A 19,704-nucleotide genomic window follows, 5' to 3' on the forward strand; every position below is an offset into this window, starting at 1 on the left:
ATGGGCCCTGAATCTCCCTGGGAAGCAGCTAATATTATGCTCCTTGTATGTAGGAGGAAGCTCAGCATACAGGAGACTTGCCCAAAGTCACAGGGTTGGGGAGGAACTGTTTTTTTTTTTGTTTTTTTTTTTTAAATAACGTATTTTTTGAAAGAATTTCAAACTTAAAGTGGCAAGAATAGTTCAGAGGATCCGTGTTTAGCCTTCATTTAGATTCATCAGTCTGTAACATTTTACTGCATTTGCTTTATCATTCTCTCTCCAAATTATCTTTTTCTAAATTATCGGGAAAAGACTTACAAACATGATGCCCTTTTGCTCTAATCAGAATGGGAAATTTCGCACTGATAACATGTTTTCTAATCCGGGGGTCAATGAACTATGGCCCACAGGCCAAATCCAGCTCAAACCAACAGCCTGTTTCTTGTTGTCTGTTTTTGGTTTTTGTTTTAATCACAGCCTGAGAGCTCAGAATTGTTCTCATATTTTTAAGTGGCTACAATTTAAAGTGGTTAGGTAAATATGGTACCTACCTATATATATATATATATATATATATATATATATATATATATATCCTTCATTTTTTTTCTCTTGGCCTGCAAAGCCAAACGTATTTATTCTCTGGTCCCTGAAGAAAAAGTTTGCCGACTCCCAATCTTATCTGCCGATGATGCAGATGTTGCCTATTACCCCAATAATGTTCTTCGTAGCGGTTTTTCTCCATGTTCAGGATCCAACCCGGGATGCAAAAGTGCTTGCATTCAGTTTTCACGATGCTGTAGATCCTCAGTCTCTCCTTCTCTGTATTTTTAGATGCTGACATTTTGGGAGGGTTCAGGCCAGTTGTGTTTGCTTTTCCATTCGGGGAAACTGGAATTTTAACCCCTTGTCTTTGTAATTCCAGAACCTTTGGATGTTGTGCAGGTCTGAGGGTGTTCCCAGGACATAGGACTTCTGATTTTAAAACCAGAAAAGTCCCAGACAAACGGGGGGCAGTGGCCCATCGTAGGATCAGCGTTGCTAGCACTGAGTGATTGTGAGGAAGATCAAGGAAGGTGCCCATAGGTTTAGGGGAGAAGGTGATGAGCCAGATGCTAGCTTGAGTGCCTTTTCTCGATTATCTGCTCATGTTGCTTCTCAAATGAATTCTTACCAACCACTTGTTCTGGCCTGGGCCTTGCCTTTTTTTTTTTCTCCATTGATGCATACAAGACTTACTGATATTATTGTAAGTAGTAGCTGGTCATCTTCCTTGCTATTTCTGAGACTGTGTCATGATTGAGCCATTTTGCTGTTGATGGACACGTAGGTTGTGCCTAGATTTTGATGATTAGGAATACAGCTACGGTGCACGTTTTCTTCCCCGTGTTATTTTATTTGGGAGGGAGGCGTGCGTGTGTGCATCTCTGTAGGGTATAGACCTAGAAGTGTAGTATCTCTGGGTCATGGTACACATGTTCTTTAACTGTGGTGGAGGTAGCCACATGGTTCTGCCAACTGTCTGTAGACGCTTTTACTCCAGCCAGCAGGGTATGCGGCCCACCGGTAATACTCACATCTTAGCCATTCTGCAGGAGGAGGCATCTTGAGGTTCCGTTTTGCCTCTCCCTGACGAGTGAAGAGGTGGATCACCTTTTCAAAGTAGATCGGCCATTTGGAGAGCTACTTCTGCCTGATGAAGCCATATGTTCGTCTTTCAAACTGTAGGCTACTTTTCTTAGTGATTTGTAGGCTACTCTGGGTGTAAGCTCTTTGCTAGTTATGTATCTTGCGAATACTTTGTCTTGCTTTGGGGACAAACTTTGGGGTATACTTCTGCCTTCTCTTAGCTGTGTCATTTTATGAACAGAAGCTCTGAAGAGTAAGGTAGCCCACTTGGTCAGTCTCAGTTAGATATCTTGGAATCCAAATTTAAAATCACTTGGTCAGGCTAAGAGTGTTCTGGTTAGCTGCGTGTTCTAGTTAAGGGAGCGTGGTGGCACAGGATGGCAAGAAGCTCAGCCCCCCTACCGGAGGCTCAACCCTGGACTCAAGATCCAGCCCCTGGAGGTTTGCTGAATGAGTCGGAATGAGAGTGGTCACTCTCCCTAGCTGCTTCATTTCCTCTGGCAGGGGAGGGTCTGCCCACGTGGCCTGCCCCTTGTCCTTCCTGTGGAGCTGGCTGTCTGGACACTGGCCAATGTCTGGGTCAGAGACCTGTGCTCAGGAGGAGCTGGGGAGTGACCAGGCATCGGGTGGCTTCCCCTCCAAGGGGGTGTTCGGGGCTGGCTCAGGTAGCGTGGGCTGCAGACTTAGGCAGCCCCCCCGACCGGGACATGTTAGTGATTCGCTGAGCTGACCCTTTTCCCCTGGATCCCTCAGTGTTACGTCGTGGAGCCCTTACCATGTGAGGACCCAGAGCAAGCTCCAGGTGGCCTCTGGGCGCCTGCCATCTAGCAAGAAGACAGACAGGGAGGCACTCAGCCACTGCGCTATTTAGGGGAGCCATGGGGCACTGGGGCAACGGGGTGTTGGAAATATGATAAAAATGGGGGCGTGGTAGAATGGGAACAGGGAGGGTGTTTTATGTGTATTTTATCCTGCTTTCCCAAGGTTTGTTTTTGTTTGTTTGTTTGTTTGTTTTTCTTTCTCTCTTTGGAGAACTTCAGTATTCTCCAAATCCACTGCCACCAGAGGGAAGCCAGGAAGGAAATTCTTTTTTTTTTTTTTTTTTAATTCTTATGTTAATCCCCATACATTACATCATTAGTTTTAGATGTAGTGTTCCATGATTCATTGTTTGTGCATAACACCCAGTGCTCCATGCAGAACGTGCCCTCCTCAATACCCATCACCAGGCTAACCCAGCCTCCCACCCCCCTCCCCTCTAGAACCCTCAGTTTGTTTTTCAGAGTCCATCGTCTCTCATGGTTCGTCTACCCCTCCGATTTCCCCCCCTTCATTCTTCCCCTCCTGCTATCTTCTTCTTCTTCTTCTTTTTTTTTTTCTTAACATATATTGCACTATTTGTTTCCGAGGTACAGATCTGAGATTCAACAGTCTTGCACAATTCACAGCGCTTACCAGAGCACATACCCTCCCCAGTGTCTATCACCCAGTCACCCCATCCCTCCCAGCCCGCCCCCCACTCCGGCAACCCTCAGTTTGTGTGGAAGGAAATTCTTAAAGTCTGTTCAGTCACGTAGTACCTGAGCAGTCCTGAGATCCTATAAGACAAAATTAGGAAGTACTCTTTTTTTTAATTGCATTTTTATTGAAGTAGAGTTGACATACAATAGTAGTATATTATGTTAGTATATATGTTAGTATCCTGTATTAGTTTCAGGTGTACAATGTAGCAATTCGACAATTTGTGCGTCATGAAAGGCTCACTATAGTAAGTGTAGTTACCGTCTGTCACCGAGGAAGGACTTTTAAACCCTCAAAGAAAGAGACTGAAAACAAGTAAAAGGAGGTCTGTTTTACTCAGCAGGTGGGAAGCCCATGCCACAGGGCTTGCAAGAAAAAGCGGTGGATTTAAAATTCAGTTCAGGGGCGCCTGGGTGGCTCAGCCGTTAAGCGACTGCCTTCGGCTCAGGTCATGATCCCAGGGTCCTGGGATCGAGTCCCACATCGGGCTCCCTGCTCGGCGGGAAGCCTACTTCTACCTCTCCCACTCCCCCTGCTTGTGTTCCTGCTCTCGCTATCTCTCTCTCTGTCAAATAAATAAAAATTATTTAAATAAATAAATAAATAAATAAAATAAAATTCAGTTCAGGTCCTGGCCCCATTCACCGCTGAGAAGCTGTGTGATCTTGACAAGTTCACTAACCTCTCTGAGCCTCAATTTCTTCATCGATAAAACGGTGATGAAAGTATCTACGTCACAGAGTTGTTACGTGTTGCAAATAACATATTCATGGCAAGCATCCAGAGAGTGGTTACGATTATCCCACTACTGATAATGATTATTTTTACTCTGAAGAAGATGGAAACAGTAAATACTCAGCATTTCGATGCATCAATAAATAATGATCCTCTAGCACAAGGTAAGGAAAACGATGGAATGGTTAATAGATGCTCAAATGGTTTCATCAAGGCCACAGAGAGTAAGCGCCAGATGGTCTTAGGAAATTTCCCCTTGGGGTCACTGTCATCAGACTTCTGAGCCGGATAGACCATTGGTGGACCTGGCCTGACATTTTTAGTATGTTTGCATTTAATAAGTTTGTTCGATATCAGGACCCTCTGTAGTTTGAGATGGTGATAATTCCGTTCAGGGAAGGCCCTCCTACTGAAGGTTAATTCTTCTGAGTGCCCTGATGGGATGTTAAGGACTGGAATGTGTTGAGATTAGCCCACCAGTGACACCATTTCTTAGAGTGCTTCCCCATGGCATTTGTGATGACGGGTCCTTAAATCCTCCACGTTGTTCAGCCAGACCCAGAAATCAGCGTTCTAATCGCTCCGCTGAAATACCAGCATTTTCCCTCTCCCTGCCTCATTCCATATGTCTCACCCACTCATCTAGTAGCTTAGTAAGTCCAAAGCAAACATTTCGCCAGGTATTTAAAGCAGGCAGATGGCTTTGCATGGGAAAGTAATGCTATTCATCGGGTTGTAGTTGATGTCTATGTGATGTGAATCTCAATTGCCCTCCGGGGGAATGAACGGAGGGGGATGGTGCAGAGAGAATGAACTCAGCAGGGGGGAAAGACTTGTGTGCAGAGTGGGCTGTGTGGGGGCCCAGGAAGAGCAAGGGCTTGGAGTCCCACTGACTTGAAGGGCAAGTCCCTTCCCCTGCCCGGCATATAGTTTCCTCTTTTGTACCATGACGTGGGCTGATTCCTGCTGTGCAGGGCTGCTGTGGGCCACAGTGATTATGAACGTTGAGTGACCCCCACAGTGCCTCATAGAGTCGGTGTGGGAGAACTCTCATTTCCTCCTCTTTTTCCCATTGAACAACCAGGAAGGGGCAATATTTATCCCCCTATGGGGAGGGATGCATACACAGAATAGATAAAGAATGAATGATTGTGATTCTATGGCAGGATTTTGGATGGAGCTACATTGATCCAACAGCTTTGGCAGGATAGGATCAAGGAACACTATCACCTGTGGTTTCGAGTGTGTACTCTGTGGCTGACACTGTGCATGTCCTGTCTCCTCTAATTTGTTCACTCATTCTGTATCTGGCTCCTGGCCACCCAGTTCCAACTGGCTGAAGTGGGGAAAGGGAAGTTATTGGCCAAAATATCTGAAAAGTTCTGAGGCAAAAACTGCCTTCAGGCTTGGCTGGATCTAGGTGCTCCAACCATGTCATTGAGAATGTGTTTCCTGCCTGAGCACCGTTGGTGTCACCTTCTAGTCTAGGCAGTCTTTTCTTTCTTGCTAGAAAGAGGGCCACCAGACACTCTAAGCTAATCCTGCAACACAAAGAACAAACTTTGTTTCTGTAGTCCTAGCAAAATTCCCGGCATCAGCCAGGCTATTATCCCACCACGAAGCCCTCTGGCCAACAGGAAGTGGTGCTCTGATTGGCTGGGCGGAATCACATGCCCTTCTCAAAGCTTGATAGTTGTGTGTGTGTGTGTCGGGGGCGGGGGGCGGTCAGCTCCATCAGAAGCACGTGGACATTTGGGGGATGGACATTTTTTTGCAGGGAAGATGGGGTGCCACTATCGAAAGAAGGGAGAGTCGATGCTGTGCAGATACATCACAAAATTTCCCATATAAAGCATCTGCCATGGGCACCCCTACTCTAGAATGCAGCGTAATGGCTCAGAGTGGGATTCATATCCCAGGTCTGAAGCTTAATAATTGTGAGACCCTCAGTGAGTCACTTGACCTCTCTATCCTCAGCACATGTCAGGCCTGGAAATAGATAGAAATCACCAGAGACTTATCCCCCTAACCCTCTCCACCCTGTGTCTTGGAGGTCCAGAAAGGACCCCAGGATCGCTCATCCATGCGGATGGATGGTGACTTGGAGCCGAAAGACGTGAGGCGCCCCTGCCCCCCTCCCCGGGATCCTCATAGCCACACTGGCTATGAGGACGGGAGAGCAGACCCCAATAATCCTTCCCAAGGGGAGTCCCTGCTGCCCTGTTCCCTTCTGCTCTCTGATTGCCCCGCTTGGAGTGCCCCCCTGAAGGGAAGGTGTTTGCCAAGAGGTGGTGGGCCGGGTCACTCCCCTGAAGAGTCTGATCTCAGCCCCAGCATGACTTGCCACCCGACTTCATAAAATTGTCACTCAAACAGTCCCCACATGGAAATAACGTGTGGTGAATTATTCTTATGGAGGGTCATCCATAATGGAAAATCAGCCCGAGATGGCCCTGTATTTCTTCCCACTCCCTAAAGTGTAATAAATTGAAATTTTTAAAGCTCGGCATTTAGATGGCTTGTCAGCAGCAGCCCAGAGCCTGCCCAGTGGAAACGTGGGGCTGCAGTGGGAGGGAGAGTGGGGGGGTGGTTCTGGCCTTGCCTGACCAGATCCTACTGGCTTGTGAGCTTCCAGGGTTGGCATCCTCCCCCTCCCACCCCAGTCTGCCAGGAAGCCTGGAACTCCTCCTTGAGATGGTGGGAGCCGAGACCCTGCCTCATCCTGGTGGTAGGAGGTTGACGGCTCATCCGGCTGCCATTCCCTTTCATTCTCCTGGCCTCTACAATGGGGTTAACCACTCCCCCGCCCCCACTTAGGCCATTAAGGGAAGGAAAGGGACAAACCGCATTGACAACCACCATCACTTTTCTAGGGTTTTCTCAGTGCCAGGCACAGTGTTGAGCACTGTCCTGATACCACTCACACACTATGCAGGATCCCATAGATCCTATGGTGGTGATGCTCCCCCATTTTACAGATGAGGATACTGAGGCGTGAGGTTAAGACCTGCTGAGAGAGGCCAATCCTCCAGGTCTGGCTCCATGCCCAGGCTCCAACCCCTACACGTGGTGGGATTTGGCACTCAGCAAGTGTCAGTGAGTGTTGGTTTCCGCATCATCCTCGTCCCTTGGGGATGAACTTGTTTATTGGGGATGATGCGCGTGTCCTTGGCGTCACCACATTGATTGATTGATTCAACCTCTGAGTTCTGTCCATTGTCTCCGATTGCTCCACCTCACATTCTGCAGCCCCCAGCCTGGTCCCGGACCTCAGGACACTTCCCCGAGGGGCTCCCGAGATAGCACCAAGCCACTGAGTTAACCATTCGCTCTGCAACTGAGCTTTCTCTTTATCATAATCCGTCCTCCCCATGTGGTCCAGACTTTCCAGAGAGTGGCTTTCCAGGAGGGGCAGTGGAGCCCAGCAGGAAAGAGCCTGGACTCTGGAGTTGGACCAGCCAGGCTTCTCTGCGGACCAGCTGCGTGACCGTGGGCAAGTCCTTTCCGCTCTGTGAGCCCCAGTGTCCTCCTATATCAGGTGGTCCTAAAGGTGGTGCCCTGCTCCCAAGAGGTCTTGTGGGGCTTTTATGAAGCAAGACAGAGCACAGTGTCCTGGAAATGGTCCCCAAATGACAGTAGCAGGTGCAAATGTTAATGCCAAGACCCACCAGGGCCAAGATAATCCTATCCCTAACCCAGAAGGAGCTAAGAATAACACCAACAGCCATGTCCATCTTTGCCCGGAGATGAATCATCCCGCTCTCAGCTTGCTCCAGGGAGATTGGGGAAAGGAAGGAGCATTTCTTTTTTTTTTTTTTTTTAAAGATTTTATTTATTTATTTGACAGAGAGAGACACAGCGAGAGAGGGAACACAAGCAGGGGGAGTGGGAGAGGGAGAAGCAGGCTCCCCGCGGAGCAGGGAGCCGGATGCGGGTCTCGATCCCAGGACCCTGGGATCATGACCTGAGCTGAAGGCAGTCGCTTAACCAACTGAGCCACCCAGGCGCCCCATGGAAGGAGCATTTCTTAATCAGGCATCTTATACCACCTGGAAAATGGAGATACAAACAGAATCTTCTCGCTCCGGGGAGGCTCTGAGGACCAGGGCATCATGCTGCCCAAACCCTCAGCCCACAGAGGAGCTCGGCAGATGGGAAGTGCTGTCCTCCTGTTTGGGGCCACACTGTTCGGTTCCTGACAGGAATTCTCGCTTGCCTCTTGGCCATGGGCCCGGCAGCTTGACCTGGCAGTGGGGGCCTGCAAGATGCCTCCTTTCCACTGTGAGTTACCTGACCTCACCTCCCACGATGGCCCACCTGCTCCTGCCCGCCAAACGTTTTCTTCTTGGCACACCCTACGGTGTGTCCTCACTGGCTGCCCCATTTCCAGGGTTGTTCCCTAAAGCCCATCCTCCCCACAGCAGCCAGGGGTAGGTCATTCTACTCCTCCTCCTCCTTCTCCTCCTCCTCCTCCTCCTCCATCAACGGTTTCCCTACAGAGTGAAAATGAAGTTGCACTTTGCTCACTAGCCTCAGTAATGTGCTCCCCGACCCCATCCACTCCTTCAGCGTCCTCCCCACCTTCCGCTCCCTGTCCAGCAGTCCAGCCACACTGGCTGCCTTTCTGTCCCTCAGTGCCACTTTCACTTTTGTTCTTGTTCCTGCCTCAGGACCTTTGCACCAGCTGCTGCCTCCACTCAGGGCACTGTTTCTTCCTCCTCAAATTGTACATGGCTGTCTCCTTGCATCTTTTTGGTCTTAGCTTAAATGCCTCTCCTTAGTCAGGCCTCTGCCTGCAGGGAGTCCTCCTTGCCACCTCCCTGCCTTGCCAGAGGCCCTGGGGTCACCAGCGGGAAGATAAGACTGTGCCTGACTTCTCATTCGCCCTGTCCATGATGCTCCCCCAGCTCCGCAGCACTCTCCGTGTGTCTCAGCCCCCACACTGAGGGAATGGGCTGAGTTCGCTGCAGGAATACATTGTTCTTGGGGGCTTGGAAAATTTTCCAAGGGTTTGTGGATCATGGCTGCGGCAGTGAAGTGGGGCTGGAACGAGAGGTTAGTGTGAGAAAGCTGTGGGAGAAGGTTAGGGGCTCGATTTCCCCATGTGTAAAATGGGGATATTAGCAGCTCGCAAAGATGAGGATTACAGGTCAAAATGAAAGCAGAACCTTTCCCTCGGCACTTTACAGGAGATATTCGAATTGGTGGTGACCCCCATTCTCCCCACCTTCCATTGTCATTATTATTACTCTAACATCTGGGCTGAGCTCCTGATATTCTGGGGAAGACATTCTCTGCCCAGTTTGGAAGGAGATGAAAATGATCCCAAGGTGGGCTCTACCCACAGAGCATCCCCCCGACCTTGGCCAGTTGTCCTGGGGTGGCCTCCACCTTGGCTCAATTATTTTCCTTTTATAGATCAATGGGGCCCCTCACTTGCTCGGTGGCCTCAGGCACCAGAGATTGTATGCATGTCATTTCACGAGGACACTAGCTTGCTTTTTTTTTTTTTTTTTTTCTTGTCTGGAAGCACCAACATTACTATTATTAACTGTTTTGGAGGGGCAGTGGCCTGACAGTGAGAAGGTCTGCTAGTCTGGACAATACAAGGGGCTGTCTTCACTCCTTGCAGCTGTGTGACTTCAGGCAAGGCACTGTCCCTCTCTGAGCCCTGAGCGTTTTCCTTAGGCGATTTCTGAGGCTGTTTTCTGCTCAGAGATTCTAGGGTTTGGAAATCAAGGGGAAACTGCCAATTGCAGAATGGACTTAGGGATTGTGCCCAGATGTGGTTTTCTCCAGCAGGGAATGTCTGTCTTCTGGGGCCATGTAGGTACTTGGACCTATTAGATGGCCCCACTTTGCTAAGCTAGGAGGCCTGCTGTGTGCAGGCGGGTGAATGGATGAGAAAGAAAAGAGTGAGAAAGAGAAACTTTATTTAGGTCAGTGGCTCTTAATTTTCCAGAAAATGCTCACATGGCAAATAGTTTACATACCATTTAAAGGGGGTGTACAACCCTGAAACCTGGTTAAGAAATGTCTATATGAGGGCATTTGGGTGGCTCAGTCTGATTTTGGCTCACATCATGATCTCAGGGTCCTGGGATCGAGCCCAGCTTCGGGCTACCCGCTCCCCGCTCAGATGGGAGTCTGTTTGTCCCTCTTTCTCTTCCTCTGTTTCTCCCCCAGCTGTGCTCACTCTCTCTCTCTCTCTCTCTCTCAAATAAATAAAATCTTTTTAAAAAATAAATAAAAAAATAAAAGAAACGGCTACTTGGCGAGTTCCCACTGACTTTCAAGCACCTCCTCCAGGAAGCCTTCCCTGACTTCATCCTGTGTTCCCAGTGGCTCCATGCCTTCCTTCCTGTGCTGCTCAAGGAGGCTGTCCCTGCCTGTCTCCCCCTCTCCAGGCTGACTGTTCCCTGCATGCATTAAGTGGGTGTCAGCAAATATTTGCTGAGCGGAGCTGGGGCCCAGCTCCTGGCACCAAAGCAGACTAGCCTTATTTCATGGGACAGTGCCTGTTCAATTTTGAGTTAGCTCACAACCTGGCCGCCTCAGATGCAAACACAGCCGCTTCCCCTCGTTGTGGGTTGATGAATAGTTGCGAAGACATGGGACTCGTCTGTAAATTATTCTGCCACCCGAGAGGGGCCGAGCCGGAGGGGAAGGGCATTCAAGGAGGCGGCCTCACGAGGCTCTTGTCTTCTCATCCTCCTGCCTGGTGCAGCTGGAGCAGAGCGAAGCCAAGTGTGAGGATGCTTTGAAGACACAGAAGGCACTGACCGCGGACCTGGAGAACATGCACAGCGAGCTGGAGAACATGACCCGGAGCAAGAGCCTGGTACCTGTCCCTTCCTGGAGCTGTGGGGCCCCGGGCCAGCTCAGGGCTCTGGGGACTTGCGTAGGCCCACTCTGTGCTCAGCACTGTAAGAGGGAAAAAGGGCACTTATTGGGGACTTCCTGGGTCAATACTCTGAGAGCACAGACATCCTCCTATGAGCTGAGCATTATAAAGGTATAAGGGCATACGTGAGGGCCAACTATGTGTTCACCCCTGCAAAGGTAGACCTAATGTGTGCTCAGCACTGTGGGGATGCGTTCAATAGGGGCCTATTGTTTGCTCAGCACCCTACCTGGGAACGAAAATGTCTATAGTGTGCCCACAGTGTGCTCACTGCTGTAAGTGGTCCCCAGGCACCTGTTGTAGTCCTACTGTGTGCTCATCACCATAACAGGGGACTTGGTCATTATAATTGGGCTAGTATATGTTTGTTCTTACAAGTGGAGACAAGGGTGTCCCTCATGGGCCCACTTAGACTCACTCCTATAAGGGACCCAGCCGTCTATTATGAACCTACTGTGTGCTTGCCACTGAATGGGGGAAAATGAACATATATTATGAATCTTATATACTGGTGAAAATTGGGTGTGTGTTTCTAAGTCACCTGTCTGAGCATACAAGGTGGGCTTAAATTTTTACACCACATGTGAAATCCTAAAGTTTAGGTATAGGCATGGACTTACAGGGAAACACTTGTCTCTAGATCCCTACTGGACCTTTTGTTCCAGATTTTGTTGGCACCAGATTAAGAGGAACTTGCCGACAAACATTCACACGCGTGCACACACACACACACACACAAAAGAATGCACACTCACCTGCAAAATCACCAGACACACAAATAAATGCCCTCCTAGGTAAAATATGCATCTAATTTTGTCCATCCACCCAAGACATATTTACTGAGCACCTGCTGTATGCAGGCTTCGTACTGGGGTTATATCTGTGAACAGAACAGAGTCCCGGTTCTCAGGGAGATTCCGGGGGTTTGTACTCACGTGCGTGTCCCAGGCACATTTCAAATGAACATGAAATGTGAGCCCATGTGGGCTTACACAAACATCTATCCATTCACATGCACACATGCTGCATTCACACAGCCACATGTGTGCTCTGAAACACATACACACACACACACACACACACCCCATGCACTGATACACCCATGACCTCCTTTCAGGTACATGGTCACTTATCTGACACACTCACAGGTGAGCCCCTCCCCCCACTTTGCTCTTCATGAGGCCCCTGCTGTCCCCTCCCACCCACCCTCCTGCCCCCCCACCCCCACCCTTGTCCTGCCTCCTGCCAGGTGGACGAGCAGCTGTACCGACTACAGTTTGAGAGAGCAGATCTGCTGAAGCGCATCGACGAGGACCAGGATGACCTGAACGACCTCATGCAGAAGCACAAGGACCTCATTGCTCAGGTACTGATGGAGAGTGTTAGAAGGTGTGGCGGCCTTGGGCCCGGCAGGTGGGGCATGTTGAGAAGGTGTTGGGCCGCTCTCTGGTCTTAGGACCTGGGAGGGGTAAATGCCACAGTGATAGATAGGAATGGTGAGATTTCATGTCCTAATGGAGGAGGGTGTCACCTTCAGATGGGTGTGCATTCCTGGAAGACATCTCCACCAGGAAAAATTGTGATTTATGTATGCATATATCTACACGTCCATCCTCCCATAGACCCTTCTAACTACCCATCAAAATATTCATCCATCCACCATTCATTTGCTCGTCTGTCCACCCATTCACCTATCCTCATTTTTATCCGCCCATCTACCCATTATTCCACCTGTCCTCCCACCCATCCACCCACCTACCTAGCCACTCACCTATCCATCCATATATCCATCCATCCTTCCACCCACTTATCCATTCACCCATCTGTCCTTCCATCTATCTATCCACCTCTCCATACATCTATGTCTATATCCATTCATTTATTTAATACTTACTGTGCCTCCACCATGTGTTAGGTAATGTGTGAAATGCCAAGGATACTGGGTTAAGAAAAGCACGTCCCATCCCTGCGTTCACGTGCGGTTTCATGGGCTGAGCAGACCTTCTCACATAATCACCCAGAACAGAGGGGGCGCTTGCAGAATGAGCTTAGAGTCCAGAGAGGAAATGACCACGGTTCTGCGAATCTTGACCTAGGTTGGAGGTCAGGGAGGGCTTCCTTGGGGACGTGGCTCTCAGAAGGAGATCTGGATGAGGAACAAGAGTTAATTCGGTTGGGTGGAATAGTGAAGGTTGCAGGAAATGTTCCAGGCAGATGGAACAGCATGTGCAAAGGGCCTAAGGTGGCACATTTGAGAAGCTGGAAGGAGGCCAGTGAGGAGTGTGGGCCCAAGATGAACTCAGCGAGGCCAGCAGAGCAGGGCCAGATCAGGGGCTCATAGGCTGAGAGGAGTTTGGATTTTATTTTATGTGTGATGGGAATTATTGGCAAGTTTCTTAGGGGTCAGAGCAGGAGGGAGAGGGTCAGCCGGCTTGTACCGGGGAGGTAGAGTGGACATGGGTGGGTGGATGGACCCAGGATACAGTCAGGAGGCACAATGGTAAGATGGGGTGCAGCAGAGGCTTTGGGGTAGAACAGGCAGATGAGTGATGGGGATCCCTGGCAGGTTTCTGATAACGGGGGAGAGCAGCTCCCTCCAGGAGTAAGGAGCATCTTCCCCACGTTATACCCCAGAGGGGATCCATGGTACATTGCCTGCCAGACTTCAAGTGCATCCTACCGAGATGAGATCTGACGGAATTTCTGCCAAACAAGGAATAATGATAACAAAAATAACCAACTGTTGGGGCGCCTGAGTGGCTCAGTTGTTAAGCATCTGCTTTCAGCTCAGGTCATGGTCCCAGGGTCCGGGGATCGAGCCCCACGTCGGGCTCCCTGCTCAAGGGGAAGCCTGCTTCTCCCTCTCCCACTCCCCCTGCTCGTGTTCCCTCTCTTGCTGTCTCTCTCTGTTTGTCAAATAAATAAATAAAATCTTTATAAATAAATAAATAAATAAATAAATAAATAAATAAATAAATAAATAATTTAAATAATAAAGACATGTGGAAAATAGAAAGTGAAGGGCCCTCCCACCCCCTGGAATTCCTCTCTTCCAAGATAATCACACTTAACAGTTTGGTTCTACTTTTTTTAAGGACATTTATAGTCTCCACTGCCTCATTTCATCTCTGAACAAACTCTGTGTAGAGGAGCTAAGCAGAGACTCTCAGCTCATTTTACAGATGGGGCTACTGAGGGACAGAGAGGCCAAGGCCAGTATCCAAGTCTAGAATCCCAGTCACCTGACCCTCGGGAATTCTCTTCCCTCCGAATCTGACCCTGGTGCTGTGGCCAGCCCATTTCTGTCTGGGCTCCCAAGAGTGTCTGACAGTGTGCTGGGCGGTTGACCAAAGCCATGGGCTTACATAATGGGAGTGACTCAGCAGACACGGAGATGGACGATGTGGGGAGGATGTGAGCAGTAACTGTTTGGAACGAGTTCTTGTCACGGAAGCTCTGAGAGTCTTAGACATCTGGGGGTGGGGATGGGGAGAAGGGCTCGCCATCGGTAGTTTCCCAGCAAAGTCTCAAGGTGACTTTTTTTTTTTTTTTTGGTCTCACTAGTCTGCTACTGACATTGGGCAGATCCAAGAACTGCAGCTACAGCTGGAGGAAACCAAGAAGGAGAAGCACAAACTTCAAGAACAAGTATGTGCTCAGAGCTGCCCTCGTGGCAGGGAGGAAGGGAAGGGGTCTCTCTGGGACCTCCCCGTTTGGATCCTGGAAAACTGTCCCTCATCCATCCATCCATCTGTCCATCCCCACTCACTCAACTTCACTTGTGCACCAAATGAATTGAGAACAATCCCAGCAGACACACACACACACACACACACACAGACTTTTGCTCTTGCTAGTTCAGCCTCCACACATGCCCTGCGCAGCAAAACTCATCAGCCATTCCGTGCAAGATTTTCCTCCTCTGAGAAATGTTTCCAAGGAGAAAGGGATGGTCGGGGTGAGACAGGATCCTCGTCTTTTGTGAAATCCTCCTTTGAAGCTATGGTTCTTCCAAACACCCCTGGATTTCACTCATCAGCTAGAGGGTTGTTCTTATCCGTGCAATTCTCAAAGCCCTTCTAGAACTGTTGCATGTGCCTGCTTAGGGTTTCTGCCTACATGATGGTGCCTCGAGCAAATGTCCATAGGCGTAACACCAACAGCACAAAAATAATAGCAGCATGGGGCTTCTGCTGGGTACTTATTATATACCAGGTACTAATTGCCGTCAATCCTCACACGCACAAAAGTGAAAGAATGAGCTCAAGGAGGGGAACTGGCCTGCCCAGGTGCCTCCTGCTGGAAAGTGGCAGAGCCTGGCTTTGAACTCTGATGCATGTGCTTGGCTCCCAGGCCCACTCTTGGTTGCATCCTGGGATGCCGAAGCTTGCTGATTGAAAGTCTTGTGTTGGATGCTGAAGACACACAGGAAACATCACCTCCAGCTTCTGCGGCCCAGGGGTAGGGGCTGGTGGGAGGGTACCAGCAGTCTGGGCTTGTCCCTTGAACGTGTACTACCAGAGCCAGAAGGAGGCGGTGTGGATGCGCCTGGGGCTGAGTCCTGCATGTGTCTCGATGCTGGGACTCGGGGCCAGCAGGTGGCCAATGGACGTCTCGGGTTCGCCCGCAGCTGCAGGTGGCTCAGATGCGCATCGAGTACCTGGAGCAGTCCACCGTGGACCGAGCCATTGTGAGCAGGCAGGAGGCAGTCATCTGTGACCTGGAGAACAAGACGGAGTTCCAGAAAGTGCAGATTAAGAGATTTGAGGTATTTGTGGATGTGTAAATATTGTTCAGGCCGAGAGCAGTGGGGCTTTTGTGTAAGCCCTGTCTGTCCTCCGACTATCCCTCCATCCGCTCATGCCTTTCTCTGGATCCATATTCCTCCTCCATCTCCCATCCATGTTCCTCCTCTCTGCTCCCTACTTTCTGCCTGCCTTCAACCGCAAGGTCTCATAGGTACCTATCCGTCCAGCCTACCCACCTCCATCCACCTCCGTCCCCCTCCATCCATCATCCCCCTTCTCTCTCTTCTTCCTTCCTTTCTCCAGTTTCTTCTCTTCCTCTGATCTTTCCCTTTCTTCAGACCTTGACCCCTCTGTCTGTCCACCTTTTTATCCACTGATCCTGTTCTGCCCATCTCCATCCACCCACTCATGCACTTACGCACATGACACTCGCTTTGAGCAGAAATCCATTTTGCACTAAGTGTGTACCAGGCTCTGGTTTAGGCACATGGGAGACAGATGTACAAAAAAGCAGATTCTGCTTTCCAGAAACATAGAGTTTTGTAGGAGATGTGGGTGAAATATGTACATGAAGACCCATAATACGGAAAGAGGGCTGGGAGGTTTGGGAGATGGTGTTCTTTTCAAGCTGGGGAATCAGGGAGGCTTCCAGGAGAAGGTGGCATTACTGCTGGACCTTGAGAAGGGCAGGTAAGACATAGATGGGCTGGGGCAGGGTTCAATGATTACATTCACCTTTAGCTCTGCGGGCCACTGACACGAGCCACCGCCCAGTGGACGTCACCACTGTCAAAGCTGTTTCTCATTAGCCGCTCCCCTGGAAGTTCGTGTACATAATGTCGGGCTCGATCAGATTTTTCATTTGTTTTTTTATTTTTTAACTTGATTCTGGCACAGTCAAGTGATAGTAGAGAAGAAAATAAAATTACGATTAAAAAAAAACTTTCAGTGGCAGATTCTATGTCCAAATTCACTTCCCCCCTCTGCCATCATGATTTGAATTTCGTAGACTGCCAGGTCCTTGAGATGAGGTGCCTTGGGGACACCATTTGAGAACTGCTTTTCTTCCTTTTAACCCCCCTGCTGCCCTTTGAAATTGTTGCTAAACTCCGTTTGAAAGGCGAAGGGCAATTGAAGAGTAAAGCTTTTCTTTTAGACCATTATTCAGTCTCTGATCTGGAGAGGGGCTCTGCGACCGTCCTGAGCAAGGCCCTAAAATATTCATGCAGGCTCGGGTTTAGGTCAACACTCAAGTATTTGCCCATCAGAATCGACTGGCTCCAGGCTTGTTGGCCAACTAATGAATTCTGCAGAACAGCATTTGGGTTTGTTTTCTATAGCAATGGTGATGCCCACAGCTTCTTCCTCTCTACTGTTTCATTGTGTCCCCTTGGCTTCTCCCCCCCAGAAAAGGGAAAATGCCATAAAGCTTTAGAGCTGAGGCTCATTCATGGAAGATTTTCTGATCAAACCTCCTCGTTTTACAAGTCGGGAACCCAAAACCCATACTGGGGAAGGGGTTTTGATTTCCCAACGTGGTGTGCTCCCCACTGCACAGCTTCATAGAACGATGAGGGCTGCTATAAATATTAATAATTCCCAACCCTTGTCTAGAATGTTCGATGTGCCAGGCACTGAGCTAAGCCTTCTGCGGAACGTAACGTTTCCAATTCTGACAGCATCCCTGGGACATAAATACTGTCATCATCCCTGTCTCTCAGAGAGGTTAAATAACCTGCCCAAGGGCACACAGCCAGAAAGAGGTAGTGGTGAGGATTGAACCTAGAGCGTATTCAAAAGCCAGGGTGCTCGTGCAGATGCTAGGCTGTCTCTCGGTATAGCAGTTATCATGGGCTAGGTTTTTTTTTTTTTTTTAATTTTTTTTTAAGATTTTATTTATTTATTTATTTGAGACAGAGAGAATGAGAGAGAGAGAGCACATGAGAGGGGGGAGGGTCAGAGGGAGAAGCAGACTCCCTGCCGAGCAGGGAGCCCGATGCGGGACTCGATCCAAGGACTCCAGGATCATGACCTGAGCCGAAGGCAGTCGCTTAACCAACTGAGCCACCCAGGCGCCCCTCATTGGCTAGGTTTTTAAAGTAAGTTCATTTCTGTATCAGAAATCAGGATTATCATCCTGATGACCTTATACAAATGCACAGAGACTCATCACAGGATTTCCCTCCCCAGAGCCCCCTGTCTCCTGCCCCTGGCCTCTATTAACAAGATGGATGTGTGCTCCCCGCTCCGACTCCAGGTCCTGGTGATCCGGCTTCGGGACAGCCTGATCAAGATGGGCGAGGAGCTCACTCAGGCGGCCAAGTCCGAGTCCCAGCAACGGGAGAGCAGTGAGTATTACCAGCGGCGCCTGCAGGAGCTGAAGGCAGACATGGAAGAGCTGGTGCAACGCGAGGCGGAGGCCAGCCGCAGGTGCATGGAGCTGGTGAGTGCTGTCCCCAACGCTGGCTCTCATCTGATGGAGGATTTCGGGTGCAGGAGTGCCCTCCTGCTTTCTGAATGGGAGCCCCCTCCAGGGCTGCACTCTGGGGGCCTTTGGGAAGCAGGGAGAAACCAGAAGGGGATGGGCAGAGAAACGACGCTGCCATTGGCTGCGGACTCTGGGGGCGGGCCCAAAGTGGACCAATGGCATTCACCGCTGCTGGATGTCCACCCAGCACGTGTGCATTTCAGATTCCAGAATTTCTTCTCCTGCCTCACACATTCCACTCCAAGGGCACGTCAGCCTCGTGGGAAGAGGAAGGAACCAACGTTGATTAAATGTCCACCTTGCATGGAGGCTTACCATCCATATCATAAAATCCTCCTAAGGACCCTGTAAAGTCAGAATATTATCCCCATTTTTCAGATGGGGAAACTGAGGCAAGGGGCCATCAACATGCCAAATCAAGGCTCGGAGTGGTACATTCACTTGCCCAAGGCTACACACTAGTAAGAATTTAAACCCAGGCCCGTCCAACACTGTAGTCTGTGCTTTTATTGACTAAACCATGATTTGCTCCCACTGTGGTCCAAGCAACACTTAAAAATCTCTTTCCCATCAAGATGGGGAAAAAAAAAAGAAAGAAAGTATAATAATGAAAAAATAAAAATCCGTAAATTGTAGAGTTTGGCATTTTACTAAATTTCATAGGGAAGAAAAAGGGGGGAAAAGATAAAAATGTGTTTCCTGTCCAGCGGGAAGTTCTCTCCCGTCATGCACTGTATTTTTCCGAGCAGAGTTTCCTGCAGGAATCACAGGGCCTCTGAGAGAGCTGGCTCCTCCTTTTCCCCGTGAGGTCCGATATCCCTAAGACTCCAGGTTTCTGCTTCTGGGACCTGGGAGACATCTGGCACCCCCTTTGCCCAGCATCAGAGAGCCTTCACTGAGACAACCCAGCACCTGCCAAGACTTGGCCAGAAGGTCCCTAAATCACCATCTTTATCTCCTTCCCGCCCTGTCCACTCTGGTTTTGTGACAGGTCTCACCAACTTGTCCGCCTGCAGCAAGTATATTTCTCGGGCCACTGCCTGCCACTGCCGGGGCCCCTCTCATCAGCTTTGCCCTTGACAAGCCATCAGCGTGGCTGTCGTGTGGGGGGAGGTGAGGTTCTGCACAGAGACCTAGTTTCCCAGACAAAGTCCAAGGGCTAAGACTGGCAGTTCTTCACCTCCCATGGCCAGGGAGAGAGAAAGTCTCTTTCCTCCAGTTGACAGGATGACTTCCTCATTCACCAGCCCTGTTTCTCATGCAGCTGAGGTCCCCTCCCGCCCACTCTGGCTGGGAGCGAGAGAAAATCCCAGCCTGTCTGTCTCCTCTGATGTCTTCTTTAGCTGGCCAGACACCCAGGCGTGCTGGCCAGATCAAACAGTGGCTTTCTTCCTCTTTTCTTTGTTCTTTTCTCCCTCTCTCTCCGCGCCTTCCTCCCCTTCTCCCTTTCCTTTCCCTATCCCCACTTTCAGGGACAGGTTAAGATCTTTAAAGGCCCTGCAAACTGAAAAGATTATAGAGCAACCCCCATATATGAATTAAAAAAAAACAAAAAACTGTAAAGCACGATGCTTGTGTGTATGCTGACACAAGACCTGCATCATTCTCTATTTTCTGATGGCAAGATGCTGCATAAGTTTACCGAGACTGTAATCTTCCCCTTGTTTTGGCATATCTGTGGTTGGGTGGTGTATTTT

General features: G+C 49.5%; 1 protein-coding gene across 1 annotated transcript in view; it reads left to right on the forward strand.

The window, feature by feature from the left end:
* MYO18B (myosin XVIIIB) overlaps positions 1-19,704 on the forward strand; it is a 231,565-nt gene that overhangs the window by 148,095 nt on the left and 63,766 nt on the right. Inside the window, exons 34-38 of the mRNA XM_064577697.1 lie at positions 10,595-10,708; positions 12,021-12,137; positions 14,336-14,419; positions 15,402-15,539; positions 17,777-17,962. Of these exons, the coding sequence (XP_064433767.1) occupies positions 10,595-10,708; positions 12,021-12,137; positions 14,336-14,419; positions 15,402-15,539; positions 17,777-17,962 (639 nt within the window). The remainder of the gene's footprint in view (positions 1-10,594; positions 10,709-12,020; positions 12,138-14,335; positions 14,420-15,401; positions 15,540-17,776; positions 17,963-19,704) is intronic.

This window comes from Mirounga angustirostris, unplaced genomic scaffold (genome assembly GCF_029215605.1).
Source record: "Mirounga angustirostris isolate CCGP_5_RB_7025 unplaced genomic scaffold, mMirAng1.0.hap1 SCAF_14, whole genome shotgun sequence".
Lineage (NCBI taxonomy): Eukaryota > Metazoa > Chordata > Mammalia > Carnivora > Phocidae > Mirounga > Mirounga angustirostris.